This window comes from Odontesthes bonariensis, chromosome 11 (assembly GCF_027942865.1).
Source record: "Odontesthes bonariensis isolate fOdoBon6 chromosome 11, fOdoBon6.hap1, whole genome shotgun sequence".
Lineage (NCBI taxonomy): Eukaryota > Metazoa > Chordata > Actinopteri > Atheriniformes > Atherinopsidae > Odontesthes > Odontesthes bonariensis.
The window spans coordinates 29725425-29742650 of record NC_134516.1 but is presented as its reverse complement, the minus strand read 5'-3'; the positions used below and the strand labels follow the sequence as shown (position 1 = coordinate 29742650).

General features: G+C 41.8%; 1 protein-coding gene across 1 annotated transcript in view; it reads right to left on the bottom strand.

The window, feature by feature from the left end:
* Positions 1-206: 206 nt before the first annotated feature.
* Positions 207-17226, bottom strand: part of LOC142391893 (uncharacterized) — a gene marked incomplete at its 5' end in the record, with an annotated part of 72445 nt that continues 55425 nt past the window's right edge. Inside the window, one exon of the mRNA XM_075478078.1 lies at positions 207-1369. Within this exon, the coding sequence (XP_075334193.1) occupies positions 561-1369 (809 nt within the window). The remainder of the gene's footprint in view (positions 1370-17226) is intronic.

Sequence of the window (17226 nt, the reverse complement as noted above, 5' to 3'; positions counted from 1 at the left end):
CAGCTTCAGTCATGAGCATCATACAGCTGTCTGGGAAGTACAGGGAACAACTCCAAACCTTTTTCAGACTGCGTTAAAGATTTCTGGGTCTTTGGGGAAGATGATTAGGGTCAACTTTCCCTCGTAACCAAACACACATTTTCTTCAAAAATATCTGTGTAGCAAGAACATGAGAAGCATGAGAAAAGTTAACATCTGACCTTTAATGAAATGCAGAACAATGAAATACAGACGAGTGTAAAGCTCGACTTCACATCAAACTGAAATGATATATTGCTTCTTCAGATGTTTACAGAAATACCGGTTTGCTGGTGCAAAGCTACTTTGTGGATCTTAACTTTAAAGCAATCCCAACAAATTATAAAGCACTTTCAATGGTTCTTCAAACATGTGCTCCCCACAGAACATTCAGAACTAAAGTCCTGACAAGAGAAGGTGGTGATCCACAAAGAAGATTTTTAATCTGAACAAAGGCAAGGCTTCTGATTGGTAGTTCCTGTTGCTGCTCCCAGGTGAATGTTTGCTTATCTGCCGTAAAAATTGTTGTTGATTTATGCCAATCATTTCTCTGCAGTGTGACTACGTTGGTGTCTCTTTAGACTACCTAATTCAGTGAAAGTTGCCCCACACTGACCACAGCTGAAAGGCTTCTCTCCTGTATGAATATGTTGGTGTGTCTTTAGATGAGATAATCGAGTGACAGCTGCCCCACACTGACCACAGATGAAAGGTTTCTCTCCTGTGTGAATACGTTGGTGTGTCTTTAGATTAGATAATTGAGTGAAAGCTGCCCCACATTGACCACAGATGAAAGGTTTCTCTCCTGTGTGAATACGTTGGTGTGTCTTTAGATAAGATAATCTAGTGAAAGCTGCCTCACACTGACCACAGCTGAAAGGTTTCTCTCCTGAGTGAATACGTTGGTGTGTCTTTAGACTACCTAATGCAGTGAAAGCTGCCCCACACTGGCCACAGCTGAAAGGTTTCTCTCCTGTGTGAATACGTTGGTGTGTCTTTAGATGACTTAATCTAGTGAAAGCTGCCCCACACTGACCACAGATGAAAGGTTTCTCTCCTGAGTGAATACGTTGGTGTCTCTTTAGACTATCTAATTGAGTGAAAGCTGCCCCACACTGGCCACAGCTGAAAGGTTTCTCTCCTGAGTGAATACGTTGGTGTTTCTTTAGATTAGAGAATTGAGTGAAAGCTGCCCCACACTGACCACAGCTGTATGGCTTCTCTCCTGAGTGAATACCTTGGTGTGTCTTTAGATGAGATAATACAGTGAAAGCTGCCCCACACTGGTCACAGCTGTATGGCTTCTCTCCTGTGTGAATTCTCTGATGATACCTCAGATTTGAGCGTTTGATAACTTTCCCACAGTCCTTACAGCAGTGCCATCTGGATCCCTCTTGGGCTCTACGTTTCTGCAATGACAGAGAGGAAGAAGACTTAGATCCTTTTGAAGTTCACACAAAAGATTTCTCTAAGCTAACCTACGCTAACCAACATATTCTAACTGGACCTGGACAGACAGAGCCACACAGGTCTCAATATCTCAGATCAAACGTGAACGCTGAGGGTGCGTTTATAAGTGCCCTCAGCTATCAGCACTGTGCTCTGATGTGTTCTGCACACGTTCAGCTTTTTAAGCAGTAAACTCTGGATTTTTGGTCTTTTACTAATTCTTTTTGTCATGATGAAACTCTGAATAGGAACTTGAGCTATGTGTTTTGTGTTTTATGATCATCTTCAGACAATCTTAAATCACTGCAACTCGAAAAAGGAAATCATCCTACTCTCTGATTCAGGAAAAATATTAAACAGCTGATGGGTGAGTACAATTTGAGATAAATTATAAAAGGAGCGACAAGAATAACTTATACGTCAAATACAACAATTAATCTAATATTTACTAATAATCCTGAAAGAATCTCTAAGACTTTTAATCTATTATCAGGCCTGTCGAATAATAATTTTATCTTGTGCTCATGGAAAATTAAGATGAAGCATTTAATGGCATCCACCAGAGGTAGGGGTGTGCAAAAATAATCGTCATGACGATGTATCGCGATTCTAATTTTCGCGATCTACTGCATCGATTCTGGACGCCAAGTATCGATTATTTAAAAAAAATAAATAAAAAAAATATATTATTTTTATTTTTTATGCCTTTAATGATAGGACACATGTAATTGATACATTTCGCTGCAAGGGATGTTTGCAATATATATATATATATCTACATATATACATATATATTTATAGTTTTATAAAGCCTATGCACTTTTTTTGTCTGTACTGATCAACCCTATTTTGTTATTTTAAGTTTTATAAATCCTATGCACTTTTTGTGATGAATTTGTCCAGTAATAGTAATATTTGTATCCAGTAATATTTGTTTTAATGGTAATACCTCCAAAAGTTGTTTCAATAAATACAGTTATGAATTGATTTGCTTTGAGTTATGTATCAATTGAAGACACTATCCTGATCATACACAGCCAGTCAGCCACTGGTAATGGCTGTTTTTTTTTTTTTTTTGAAAAGGTAGGGTAGGAGATCCTGGATTTTGAGTCCAGCGAAGCTGCATTTTGAAAATACACAGGTAAAAAGTCCCAACCCTTTTCTTCACTTTCCCCCCGAAGGCACGCCTCTAGAGTACATGAACGTGCACGAAGGTGCACGAGCGCTGTTCTGACAGCAAGCATCGATCGTTGACGTATTTAGTATTTAGTTTATGCTAACTATACTTTAATAATGCTAGGTGCTAGCCAAGCTGGCTCTAGTTTCGCTTCCTGCCAAGCTTCTGGACGCGTAATTCGTTCACGGAGCAGGGTAAGCGCACAGGGGGAAGGAGGGGGAGGGAGGAGCAGATGCAGTTTGATAGACAGCATCAGAATCCAATCATTGTGAACGGTCCGTTCAGTATGATTGGATAGTGTTTTTCCTAGATTGTACGTTCAAGAGGCCACTAAAACATTTCATATTTGTGTCAAAACTTTTAATTAATTGGTTGCAATGGGGGTGTGAAGAGTATTTCAAGCAATATCTAAACAAATGTTCCAGAAAAAGATCCCCTACCCTGCCTTTTAGTATGTTCAGTGAAAATATCGGAATGTATCGTAATAATTCAAGTATCGTGATGCATCGTGATGGAATCGCATCGTGGCATGTGAATTGTGATTTGAATCGAATCGTGACTTATTTGCCAATACCCACCCCTAACCAGAGGTCACCAGTTCTACTTCATACCCAAAAGCCAGCAACAATTCCTCAATGAGGAAATCCAAAATCTAGAAGGTCTAATATTCTGGAAAATAACGACATTGATCTCTAGCTCAGATACTTTATTTAAAAAGTCAATGATATTATAACAATTCACAAAAAAAAAATTTAATCCAAGCAACATAGAAATAATCTGCCCTGGTTGAACAATGAAATTATAAAATGAATGAAAAATAGAGATAAAGTCTTAAGGATGACCCGTAAGGTGAAAGCAGATTCTATATTGAGGCCATAAATGGGGAAAATGGTGATTAAAAGCTAATATGGAACAAAATTAATAATATTAAACCAAACTAAAAACAAATAGTAAAGTTGAGTCGTTGTATTGTTGTATCGTAAAATATAAAGTTGAGTCTACTGTCACATAAACTTTGAATGAGGTCTCTGTGATGTTGTATGGCTGAGTTGTGAGGCCTCCAAAATAGGGCAGTTTTTGGCTCGTTAAGTGCTTTCAATGCATTTTCCCATTATACTGTGGGTAATTTCAAACTTCCCTTAAAGACCTCATGACACGTGGAAAATACTGTAATATACATAAACACATAGAAAGTACACATACAAAATAGTCACTTGAAGCTGGTTTTAATCATTATGATAGAGAAATTGAGTTTGTACGGCCTTTTAAAAGTGCGATTTTTGCGATCTGCTGGCGAGCTTCCTATTAGTCCGTCACGTGACCTATGACGTACACTCTGGAACAATCCTGACATCTGTCATAGCTAGCAATACACGTCATGGGCAATATATACCATGCAATATGTGTAAATCCGGAAAAATGTGCAATATTTTATTAGTTTAAATAACTCTGTTCCATTCACTACCATATATTATTTTATATTTCATACTGTGCCTTCATTTTATTTAAATATATTTAAATTTATTTTTAACATAGCTTTGTTTTCATTTCTGATTGTTTTATAAGCACCTTTGGAGTTGCAACCAAATTTCATTGTAATGTAAATTATAATGACAATAAAGGTGATCACTTTAATATGACACAATTACCTTCTTATTCTCCTCAGTCTTTAAAATTTGGCATGCCAAGGGCATGGCGTCTTCGCCAGTTTCACACAACTCAAAGAAAAATATGATCTGCCACGGTATCCTTTCTTCCAGTACTTGAAGGTGAGGGATTTTATTATTACAACACTGAAAAGGAGGCGAGAACAAGCTAAAGCAGCTGTAACCAAGATGATAATGGCTGTGAATGTAAAAATCCGAGAAAACAAACCTGAAGAGTTGTAAGCAGCATTGGAAAGCCTCGACCTAGCCCTCACACAACTTCAAGAAGCACTCAGATGTTATCATGATAGACTCACTGATGACATTGAGAAAGAAGAGTTTGATGCCTATGAGAAGCTTATCTTGATGAGCGTTCATGATGTGCATAATGAGGCTCTAGCCTGGCTGCATGTCACAAACCAAAATGATTTAGTCAATGAACCTCAAGCCGACACAAATGATGAAAATTCTGTGTCAGGAGAGCTAGAGATGCTACAAGCTCTGCGAAAGAGGGAACAGGAAAACTTTGAAGTGCTGCTTCAACGCAACAAAGAGTAGTTTGAAATGGAACTCATGCAAATACATCACAAGGCCGAGCTAGATGCACAGATGCTACACAATGAAGACAAGAAGCAAGCCCTGACTGCACATTTCTTTTCTACATCGAGAGCTGGCAGGATCCCTGCAATGACAAAACCGTCACTTTCACCAATATCTAGGGATTCAATATCACAATTGCTAGAGTTTTCAAGGCAGCAGTATCAAGTCCAAGTAGACTCTCTTAGGGTCCCACCAAGGGATATGGTCAAGTTTGATGGAGACCCCCTCCAGTATTGGAAGTTCATGGGGCTTTTCACCACAATGGTTAACTCGTCTACACCAGTACACCGAAGGAAAGGCTCGAGAGGCCATAAGTCACTGCTTATACAACCCCAATCCTAGTGCGGGTAGCAAGGAGGCACTTGAGCGACTAAGAACAAGATTCAGAAATCCTCATTCCATCTCACAAGCTTGGGTAGGAAAGGTTTTGAACTTTAAGGAGATAAGAGACAATGTGCAACTCAGAGACTTCGCAGACCAACTGAGAGGCTGTGAGGTTACGCTTGCTGCCATGAAGTGTGAGGAAGAACTCAGTGGTCGCCGCACATTGGTTGAGATCATTGGCAAGCTACCATCAGATCTCAGGGCCAAATGGTTAAATAAGAACTATGAAATTACAAAAGAAGAACATCTTCCAAAACTTGACGACGTTGTCAGCTTCGTAGAGACAGAGGCTGAAAAGAGGTCTGATCCAGTCTTTGGTGGGTTAGTTAGCTATAAGAAACAGAAGAAACCAAACAATTTTACATTGACTACAAAGGGGTTCAAAAAACCTTTTCAAAACTACCCCACAAGTGTTAAGGCACTGCTGTTCAGGAGAACAAGTCTACACGTACCAAGCAACCAGCTAATCTAAAGTGTCAGAAGTGCTCAGAGCGCCACTTCTTGAACCAGTGTCCAGCTTTCCGCTCACTAAATGTGCCAGATTGCCTCGTGTTCGTTCAGGAGAAAAACCTGTGCCAAAACTGTTTCATGATGGGGCACAACACTGAGGTCTGCACACGCTATTGGGTACGTAATGTGCCTGGCTGCGGACAGAAACATAACAAATGATTGCATCCTAACCACACGAGCAAACAGAATACTACAGCAAGTCAGGACGCCACTGTTGACAGTAAAACTCCCCAACAAACACAACCTACCAGATCACCTAATGCCACTTGTGGATTTGCTGGAGCTGGAAATGGTAAGGTTTGCTTACCTATTGTTCCTGTTGTGGTTAGAAGCAAGGCTGGCAGCATCAGTTCTGTCACGTATGCATTACTCGATCCAGGAGCCAACACCAGTTTAGTGTCGGAAGAACTCACCAAGAAACTCAAGGTTAAGGTTAGACCTTGATACAGTAGGAGGCAGTCGAGAAGGAATATTTACTGGAAGTGTGGACCTTGAGATAGATTCACTGCACGATGGCAGCATGTACACGCTTAATGGTGCGAGAACACTAAATAAGTTAAACATAGGACTTAAGCCTGGTTTATAGTCGGTAACGCAAGACGCAAGAAGAAACGCAAGCCCTTGCGCGGTTGCGTGTGTCACCTCAATTTTCTAAACTTCACGCAAGAAGAGACGCAAGCCTACTACTTGAAAACGGCATACTCATCGATCTGACAGTATGCAGAGCGTTTACACACAGTGCACTTCACTCCTGTCCGAGCCAAAATCAGCCGGCCTGAAAAGCTGATTTCCCTTAAGCTATAAACTCTGTAAATATATAACTTTAGCAACATTTGAAACATTTTCAGGCGAGAAAGTTGTCGTTTAGACCCCCAAGGTGTTGAAAATCTGACAAAATACCAGCTATTTACAAGAAGAAGAAGCATGAATCCAGGTGAGAGGTCCTGGCGGGGAATTTCCTTTCATCATAGTAGGCTTGTCATTGAAAAAACCCGCTACTCCACCTACTGTCCTGGTGGTGAATCGCCACGCAGCACACGCAACCGCCGACAAAGCAAAATTAAGTATAAACGTCTCGAGCCATTAACACACACGCAAGAAGAAAGCGCAAGGGCCGTTAAAAGAAGTATAACTCGGCCTTTATCCGTCTAGCTACACCTGATGAGACGGCCAGATGGGATCACTTAGCGGACATCCCTATTCCCAGGGTCAACTCCAAAGATGTGCACCTTGTTATTGGACAAGATCCACCATGTCTTCTGAGAGCTGAAGAATATTGTGTAGGTGGAGATAATGACCCATATGCTACCAGAACGGTGCTTGGCTGGGCCATAAACGGACCAATTGATTACAAGGAAAGAAGGAAGGCCAGCGCCTACTTCCTCAAGTCCGATCATAGCCTGCAAACTCAGGTGGAAAGGTTTTGGAAACTTGATGACCCCACACACAAGAACAATCTATCAATCAATGACCACAAAGTCATTAAACTGTGGAAAAAGTCATTCTCCAAAGAAGGCTCACACTATAGCGTAGACATACCTTTCAAAAAGGAAACAGTGACATTACCAAACAACATCAACTTAGCAACACAGACTACGATTACTGGAACGCAGACTAAGAAAGAACGTACAGTATGTGGAGGCGATGAAGTCGACCATCGACAAAGGTTATGCAGAAGAGGTCTCAGCTTCGTCACTTGACCGCAGCGATAGCAAGATCTGGTACCTCCCACATCACCCAGTGACTCATCCACGCAAGCCTGGAAAGGTACGTGTCGTCTTTGATTGTGCAGCTAAGCAACGTTCCCTCTGAGCTGATCGCACATTCTCAGCGCACAAGAAAATCTATGCAGCGCATAAAATAAAATTCACCATAAACGTATTAATTCTGCCAATGAGACGGCTTACTTACGCTATGCAGCCAATCAGAGCATTGATGGTGCTTGCATATGTGCCCTGCCCATACGCACCGTGCAGGTTAGCTAGCTAACAGTGAGACGCAACCCCTTATCATGGCGAAACGAACGGGCAGCGCCAGCGACACATCCACTCACCGAGCCAAAGTAAAAAAGAAATGCGGTTCTTTTAGGATGGAATGGCTGTCTGAGTGCAAACAGAAGAACAAGCGTTGAAACTGGGTCAGATTTTTTCTTTTTCGAGTGAGAAAGGTCTACTCTGCAAAACAAGGCTGCAAGCATGACTCTCACAGATAACAGATAACATACTACACATCTCACGAACAAGATTTTTGTCTTTTTCATTTTAAGTGGGCCAAATCGCTTTTATTAAAAGTAAACTAATGAAAATTGCTGCTGTGATTTGATTATTTTAATAAGCCATGTAACTGGCTATGATCCAGGGTGTTGAACAGGTGTGATGCAGGTGTGTGGCCACAGCGTGCACATCTGATGCTGCTCACAGTGGTCCTCAGTGTGCTCAGGGAACTGGTGTGTTTGCCCAGACATGAAAAATTAGAGGGAAGGCAGCTGAGTATGAAGGAGTATCCCTCAATGACGTCCACTATTTTTGCCTCCCTTCATATCAATGCTAACAGCCACCTAGCGATAGCTGCAGCTGTTACGGTGTTTGCTGCTCGGAAGCAGGGGAGTGCTCGGTCTGCACTTCGGTCTGCACGGTTTACACAGCAGGCAGTGATACGAAGGGAGAGAAAATAGGGCCAAGCGATGTGAGCTCTGACTTTTTCTGGAGGGAGGGTTTTGTGATGCAAATATATATTACTCTTTGGAACGCATATTGTTTTGGGAAGCAAAACGCTTTATTTTCGGGACCTTAGCAAACTAGCCGAACTACTTTCATCAACACCAAAACGAGGCTGGAACTCTGCTCACAGGACGCAGCAGGGGCTAAGAAGATGTTCATAAATGATGTTGCTGATATGGGATGTTACACAGCTTCATGTCAAAAGAGGTGAACTGTCCCTTTAACTTTGATGTGAATCTTTGTTTGTTCTTTAGTTTTTTGTCATGGTGTATTGTCTGTGTGTTTTTATGATACCTGCCTGAGGACAACGGATGAAATTTAGCAGCTGTGCTAACTCCGGCATATTTACATGGATGCTTTGCTGATATGTTGATTAATGTGCAGAGTCCTAACCAAATAAATAAGAAATAAAATAAAAACCTCCTCCACACTGACCTGTGGCCCTGTGGATCCAGAGGATGAGCCGGCTCTGTTCCTGGTGGAAGGGTTCTGCTCCTCGTTCTGCTCCTCGTTCTGCTCCTCGTTCTGCTCCTCGTTCTGCTCCTCGTTCTGCTCCTCGTTCTGCTCCTGCTTCAGCTCCTCGTTCTGCTCCTCGTTCTGCTCCTCGTTCTGCTCCTCGTTCTGCTCCTGCTTCTGCTCCTGCTTCAGCTCCAGGTTCTGCTCCTGCTTCAGCTCCAGGTTCTGCTCCTGCTTCAGCTCCAGGTTCTGCTCCTGCTTCAGCTCCTGCTTCAGCTCCTGGTTCTGCTCCTGGTTCTGCTCCTGGTTCTGCTCCTGGTTCTGCTCCTGCTTCAGCTCCAGGTTCTGCTCCTGCTTCAGCTCCTGCTTCAGCTTCTGGTTCTGCTCCTCGTTCTGCTCCTCGTTCAGCTCCTGGATCTGCTCCTCGTTCTGCTCCTGCTTCAGCTCCTGCTTCAGCTCCTGCTTCAGCTCCTGCTTCAGCTGCTCCATTCTGGTCTGCAAAGTTTTTAACCATTCAGTCACATTCCATTAAACTCATTACTGTGCTTTTTATTTAAATCCCTGTGAACTTTAAAATGCTTCTTTAAAGACCCCCTAAGGTCACAGTTCAAAATATTTGTAGCTTTTTGATCACATTCAGAAAAAAATGTAATAATAACTCTATAGACCGACAGCCACTGTGTGCAATATCCCATAAATCTCACCAGAGTCAGTGGAACACCATCAACTTAAATCATTTTACTACATTAAGACAATAGCCGCTTTCGGACAGAGCCGTTCTAAGAACACAGTTATTATCAGAACTGTCCTACTCGAATTTCGTTCTGATAATAACTGCGTCCTTCCCCAGCGGAGCTGTTTCAGTCTGCATTCGCACATGAGTCGGGACTGATGTGCCGCGCGCAGCCGTCTGCGTGACGTGTTAGCCGTTAGTCGTTTAGCGCCACATTCAACAACAAAACAAAACAAAGCAAAACCCGGTAAAAATAAAGAGAGAAGAAAAACACAACAAAGAAGCTAATATGGAGAGCTAGGAGGCCACCGTGTTCATGGTCTGCATGATGGTGATATTAATCATGGACAATCACATCAGGCGTCTAACATCGAGGCTGGAAGAGCTCACAGATACTGCTTTTCGACCAGGGCCGTGCCGGTGCTGGTGCTGGTGCCCAGCAACTTCGCGGAGCCGACGGTGCCGAGTTTTTTGGGCACCGGCACCAGTTGTGTATTGGTCGAAAAGCATAGAACCGGTGCTGGGCACGGCACCAGCACCGGCACCGCGTTGGTCGAAACGAGCTGAGAGAGAGTCAGGAGACGATACTTTTTCATTTCATGAAGGAAGAAAGGAGAGCAGAGCGACGCAGACAAATGAGACCAGTGTAAGTTTAACTTATTAAACACCCGCAAGTTGTGTCCGTTTCCTATGAGGAAACATTTCAGCCGTGATAGCATGACATGGGGCGTAGCTACCGACCACCAAACACCTCCGTCAGATTAGTTCTATAGAACTATGAAAAGACCCGACCTCGGAGAAGGAGCTAAATAGTTATAGGAACTAAGGGAGAAAGCCCCGAGTTCCTGTATGTCCGAACACGGGAGAAAACGGCCCCGCGGATTAAAAGGTTATTAGAACTGCCAAAGGTTCCTACAGTCCGAAAGCGGCTATCGATCCTGTTTGAGGAAAGGGTCCCAAAATCATCCCAAAAAAGGCCCGACCGATTATCGGCCCCACCGATATATCGGGCCAATATTTAGCATTTTGGGGATATCGGCATTGGCCATACTTTCCATAAATTTCCTCCGATAAGTTCATATAATTTTCACAACAAATTTTGCAGCCGTTTGGTTCTGAACGCGTCTTCTGCTCTCGCTCTCGCCACTTTGAGTTCATGAGCATTGCCCCGCCCGTCACAGCATCGGATTTGTTTGGCACACGGAATACAACCAATCAACACGCAAGGCTGCGAACGGTTTCAAGGCGGCCGTGGCGAAAGTAGAATTAAGTTTTGGCCATTCGCCGCGTTTCAAACATCTGGAGTAACATCTTGTTACGGGTAGCCAGACAGGCTGTCACACCACCACCAAGTAGCTAGCAGGCTTTCGCTAACAACCATGGTGTTAGGTGAACAACTTCATGAAGCCGTACGCGACGCGACTCAGATGGTTCATTGTAAAGTTGTACAGGGATGTTTATGTTTATTTTGCTGTTTAAAAATGCTATAAGCAGCTCCCTACACTTGCTTTTTAGTTCTCAGTCAGTTCATTTTCTATTACTTCTTAATATAAAAAGAGCATATATTCAAGTATTCTCGTGGCAGGGAGCGATTTATTTTTTTATTGATAATTATGTATTTATATTATTATTTTATTTTATAAGTTATGTTTGGCTTTATTTTACAAATGCTGCTGGCAGCTCCCTGCACTTTTCATTTTTACTATTAAAAAGACTTAATGGATATGAAAGTTTGTGTCAGGGCATGCTATATTTAATTTATCGTAGGGCTGCACGATCATGGAAAAAAATCATAATCACGATTATTTGGATCATAATTGAAATCAAGATTATTAATCACGATTATGGAACAACGATAAACAACTGAATTTTATTGCACTTCTTTCCAAAAAAACAAAACAATTTTCAGTGCAGAATGTAATTTAAAATTACGAAATGAAATCTAGCTAAAAATGTACTATGTAAGGAATAAACAAAATAAAACTGAAATGCAATTATTATTGCACAGTCTTTGCACAACACCTGCTTTTGTTGGACATCGCTCGCCCTGAATCTGAAGTAGCTCCATACAGCTGAAATTGAGCCCCTTCGAGGGATGAGCTCGTCCTTCTCACCAGAGAGACCGGCTGTGGGCTTACCTTCTGCCGCAGCTTCAGCTTGGCTCTCGGTCATTTATATCATCCTCACCACCAGTTTTGTCTTCCCTTATATCACTACTACTCTGCTCTCACCACTTGAACTGGACACCACTGCTGGCTGCACTAGTGAAATCACATGTTTTGGCTGCACACTTCTATCAAAAAGCCAAATGATGCTCAGATAAGTCTGGAAAGAACCATTCTACATTTGACATTGATCATCAAACTTTTTAAATCACAAAAGATTTCAGCAAAACTACAGAAAGAAGTTAAGAAAACTGCAGCTTTAGTGGGAAATGTGACAGGATGGTCAAAAAGTGCCCCAAAAGGTTAGAAAAAAGGAAGAAAAGGGCCCAGAAGTATGTTTCACACACAGCTAAAAGGATAAAGCTCCATTTTATTTGGCCATCTGGCCGGCTTATTGAAATCTATAGCTGAGGTTGTGTTTCTGGGATGGTTTAACGCTTTAACGGTTAGCATTAGCTTTAGCATGCCGGGCTAACTGTGAATAGCAGCCAGGTTATTTGAACTTTTTACTCTCTGCTGCATGTTCTGACTGCCCGTGTCCAGCAGCAGGAATCAAACCAATGACACAGAGCACTTTGAAGACATTTCTGCTAACGTCTGACCGCTAAATTAATTTTTTTCTGGACTCACCTGCATGAAGCTTTCTGTTGCTATGCTACCAGATGTTCCGAGATGAGCCGAGATGAACCGAGGTGAGCCGAGACTTCGCAGTGTGTGTCGGGTAATGGGCCGTTTCTCAATGTGCGCATTTGTCTGTAGTGATGTTTCCAACAGGGTCTTGATTCTGAAGCGCGTGTCCAGTAACTTCGGATGTATTTTGTGAAGCTTGTACCGAGGCGCGTGTCGATGACTATATGGTTACGTCAGAGGCCTTTCGAACCGGCCGTACCATGTGACCGGTTTAGGAGGTTTTTTTTTTTTTTTTTCAATAAAATGTATTGTTCTATGTAAATGTACAAAAAGCATGGCATACAAAACATTGTACAGATATCTGTAGTGTTGAGCTGACTGTAGAAATATCAACATAATCAACATGATATTCTGTGTATGATTAAGTTGAAAAATGAAGAAATAATACATTATACATATAAGATAAAACACAATATACAGAAACTATAAAATAAACTAAAAATATATATATATATATATCTACATATATCTCAGAAGAAATTAATATATATATATAATATATATAGATAGATAAATATATATATATATATATATATATATATATACTAATGGATTTTATATTTAATTACTTTGAAGATATGATGAATAAATAAATCTATGACTCCATAGTGATGCTGACATGATTCTGTTGGACTTAAATGATGCACTAACTGAAGGTTAATCTGACTGATGAAAGTATTTTAGGAACAAAGAGGGAACAGGATGAGACCAAGAGGCTTCAGCTGAAGATGGTGTCATAAGTGTCCCACTAAGAATCTCTGGGGAAAACAGTGAGAACAATAAATATGTAGTTCCACCATCCTGTCCTCACACCACACTGCTAAGATTCCAATAAATGTCAGTCTGCTGTAGTTCCCCTACAATCCAGCAGAGGGTGCTGTGACTAAGAGGAGCTGAATAAGTGGAATCTGTGAGATGCAGTTTTATCTCAGAAGCAGATGATGTTCTGGTAGAAGAGACATTTCCATCTTACTAACATGGCTGCGGGTGATAAAGTCAGAGGGTGGGACATGGTGGAAGATAGTTGTTCTTGGAACTACTAAGAAGCTGAAGATGTAAAAATCTACTTTTATGGAGGAGACTAAGAATGACAAAGAGTTGTGTTCCTGAAACTGACTTTTCAGTGACTCAGACCTGATCCCACTCACTGGTGATTGATGGAAATGATCAACACGACCATCTAACCCAACTCCAGCAGAGTTGCTTCATGGTTCACGTGAGATATACAGAATAATTAGGTCTTCTACAGAAAAGAAGAACTGATCCCGGCTCATCAGTCAAAGCATCTACAGCCACATATTTCCCTCCAAGTGATTTAAAGCTTCTTTAAAATCAGTTATTCAGCCCAGCTTTGCCATTATACACTATATATATATATATATATATATATATATATATAAAGTGTATGTATATACACACATTTCCAACAGAACAATTTTTGCTAGTTTTATGTATATTTATATGCAGGAGTCCACACGCATATAGTCAAAGAGGTTATTGCTGCTCAGCACACAAAACTGAAAATGAAGCTTGTCTTCAGAGTGAACCAAGGCCAAAATGATTCAACTAAACAAACTAGATCTTAAAGCTTTGGGGCTAGTGGTGGTCAAGGTGTGGTACACACTATTTTGTAGGAAATATTTCATTTCTTCCTAAAAGCTCTCCATAGCTGCTGCCGATCACCGAAAGACAGAGAAAAAAACTCTCCTAGTTACGGTTACTATGGCTACTACAGCCAATCCCAATGTACTCCCTTTCAAGCCGACAGCCATACAGTGTGACGTAATCAGCAGGCGACGGAAGCCGAGCCGATTCGACCAAACAATGCGTTCTGCGCTTCGGAAGCGTTGTCATAGAGACTCTCTGGCGTTGTGCCGAAGCATCTGGTAGCATAACAACAGAAAGCTGCATGCAGGTGGGTCCAGAAAAGAATGAATTTAGCGGTCAGACGTTAGCAGAAATGTCTTCAAAGTGCTCTGTGTCATTGGTTTGATTCCTGCTGCTGGACACGGGCAGTCAGAACATGCAGCAGAGAGTAAAAAGTTCAGATAACCTGGCTGCTATTCACAGTTATCCCGGCCTGCTAATGCTAACGCTTGATAGAAGTGTGCAGCCAAAACATGTGATTTGATGTGTTTAACGTACACAATATGCCATATTTCATGATTAGATCTTAAAATGACTTAATTATGCTCAATATAAATCCTTTAATTACATGAAGAGTTTAAGTTGTGTGAAGAGGAGTCATAGCATTATTATAAAGACTTGTGGGTGATCCAGGAAAGTATTAGCCTGACTACGTCATACTCACGATTCTAGTCAGAATGTGAGTCTGATATAGCCTGGCGACGCCATCCTATGTACTTCCGCCCAAAGATTTTGGCTCCGCACATAGTCTGGCCAAATCCCCCTACCTCGGTTCGCTCAGTGTTTTGCCAATCAGCAAACAGTTGCGAGTGGTGACGCAGAACTCACGCACGGAGTCCATTGTAGTCCATATAATTGTAGTTCAACCGCAGTGGAAATAAACATGGTGACGGAAGAACGCTAGAAGCTATCCATGAAGTTGTCTCAACTCTGGAGATCATTACACAATTAAAACGAGAGCAAGAGGAATGCCTCTTCAATATTGTTAGTGGCAAGGATGTCGAAGCTCTCCTTCCAACTGGCTGTGGGAAAAGTTTGATTTATCAAATGGTACCGGTATAATGAAAGCGGATGTGGGAAGCGTGATTCGCGAGCTAGAGCCTCGCGAGGGTAAGCATGAACCTCGGCGCATAACCAACGTCATTTCTAAACATTATGATTGGTTAAGGGAACTCCGTTACTCCAATGAATTTAAGTTGCTGGGTAAGGTCCCGCCCTCCATGGAAACGGATTCCTCTTGGGTTTTCCCAGACTGTTTGACAAAGTCAACAGTCGGCTTTCGCCCAGGCTAAGTCTGATACCGCTCAATAAAGATTTGGGTATAGGGCGTGTTTCAACCGAACCAGGAGAAAAAATGCTTCTTCGCTCAATTGGATAGACCTACAACCAATCAGAGCAACATAGTATGTGACGTAGTTTAAGCAACACACACTTGTTGTTGGAAGGACGGCAAAAACATATTTTCTATCGATAAAAGCCTTTATCGCGTTCCTCTGTTCGTCTTTCAAAATGAATGCAATGTGGAGATCCTGTAGAACAGACTCGATGGCAGAATCTCCAGCGGCAGCCGTGTTCAGCTCTTTAGTGACGTAGTCGATAATGTCCCTGTTGATCATCTGTCCATCATCGTATAAAGCCCGCCCTGGCAATCTGATTGGTCCGACCAATTCTTGGTCTGAGCAGAGCCAGACCGAACTTCCCGACCAAAACTTTTATGGGCGGGGCTAAGTTCGGCTGGCACCCAGGCTAGGAAAGTATCACAGGAGCAGTAGAAATCCAGTTCTCCTCAGTATCAGTGTGTGATTTCTCAGATTTACACTCAGAAGCCCATTAAAAGACAGTCTGACTGTCCTCTTCAGAAGTGTCTCATGAAAGCTTCATTATTCACTTTCCTTTACATATCCAATATTTTCTGTTATCCACCAATCAACAAGGACTGAGCGCATGATAGAAAGGTTCTGGAAATGAGAACTGGGGCCATATTACAGAAACATCCTAACTAGAGAATCTTATCTTATCTGTCTAGTTACCGTGGTAACGGCACTTTAGGACCGTATTTAGGAAAAGCGCATTACAGAACAGCGTTTCCTATCTTGGTTTACGCATCCTATCTCTCAAGTTAAGAAAAGTGTATTACAGAAGCATCCTAACTTTGAAAAATCTTAAATATATTGTCCTAACTTTAGGATAACCCCCTTTGCTGTCCTAAGTGGTGTTTTGTCAGTTATTGTCAGTTAGGTAGGCCTATTAGTTATTTGTCAGTTCTATCGAGAAAATATGGCACGAATTTTATTAGTACAACGTCGTAGGGAAAATAGAAATTTTTATATCGAAAGGGCAATGATGGACCCCGGCGATGTTTTACGGTTTGACGACCGTACTTTAATTAGCTGGTACCGTTTGCCCCGGCACTAAATAATATTGTTAACCGAGCAACTCCGCCCGACTTTGGAAAGGCCTACGCGGCGACATGGAGCCCTGCCGGTGATATGTCAAGTAACAAATGCGCTACGCTTTTTTGCGAAAGGAGACTTCCAAACCGAAGTCGCTGACCTGTCAAAAATGTAGCATCAGTTGCTAGGTAACCGACATGAAAGTCGATCGTAGATGTTTAGATCGCTTACTTAGGATTCCTAACTCAAGATAAGATAGGATTTCCAAAGATAAGATAAGATTCCTAAACGGAGTTAGGATTTGCTTTCAGTAATACCAAACTTGAAAAAATCTTTTCTCCACTCGTCCTATCTTAACTTTTGACTTAAGATAGGACGTTTTCTGTAATACGGCCCCAGGTTTAGAAACGGAGAGAATCTGAACCTCAGTCTTTGGGATGATATTGGGACCCTTTCCTCAAACAGGATCATTGTCTTAAAGCCATAATGTGTAATATTTCACGTTGTCTATTAAAGTTCCCATGGCATGGTATAGTAGCGGCACTTTAAATGGGCTTTCGGAGGCTTCAGGATGTTATACCCCCAGGCGTTCTCAAAATTCACCCGGAAAACGCAGATTTGGCCTCTTAGAAGAAAGC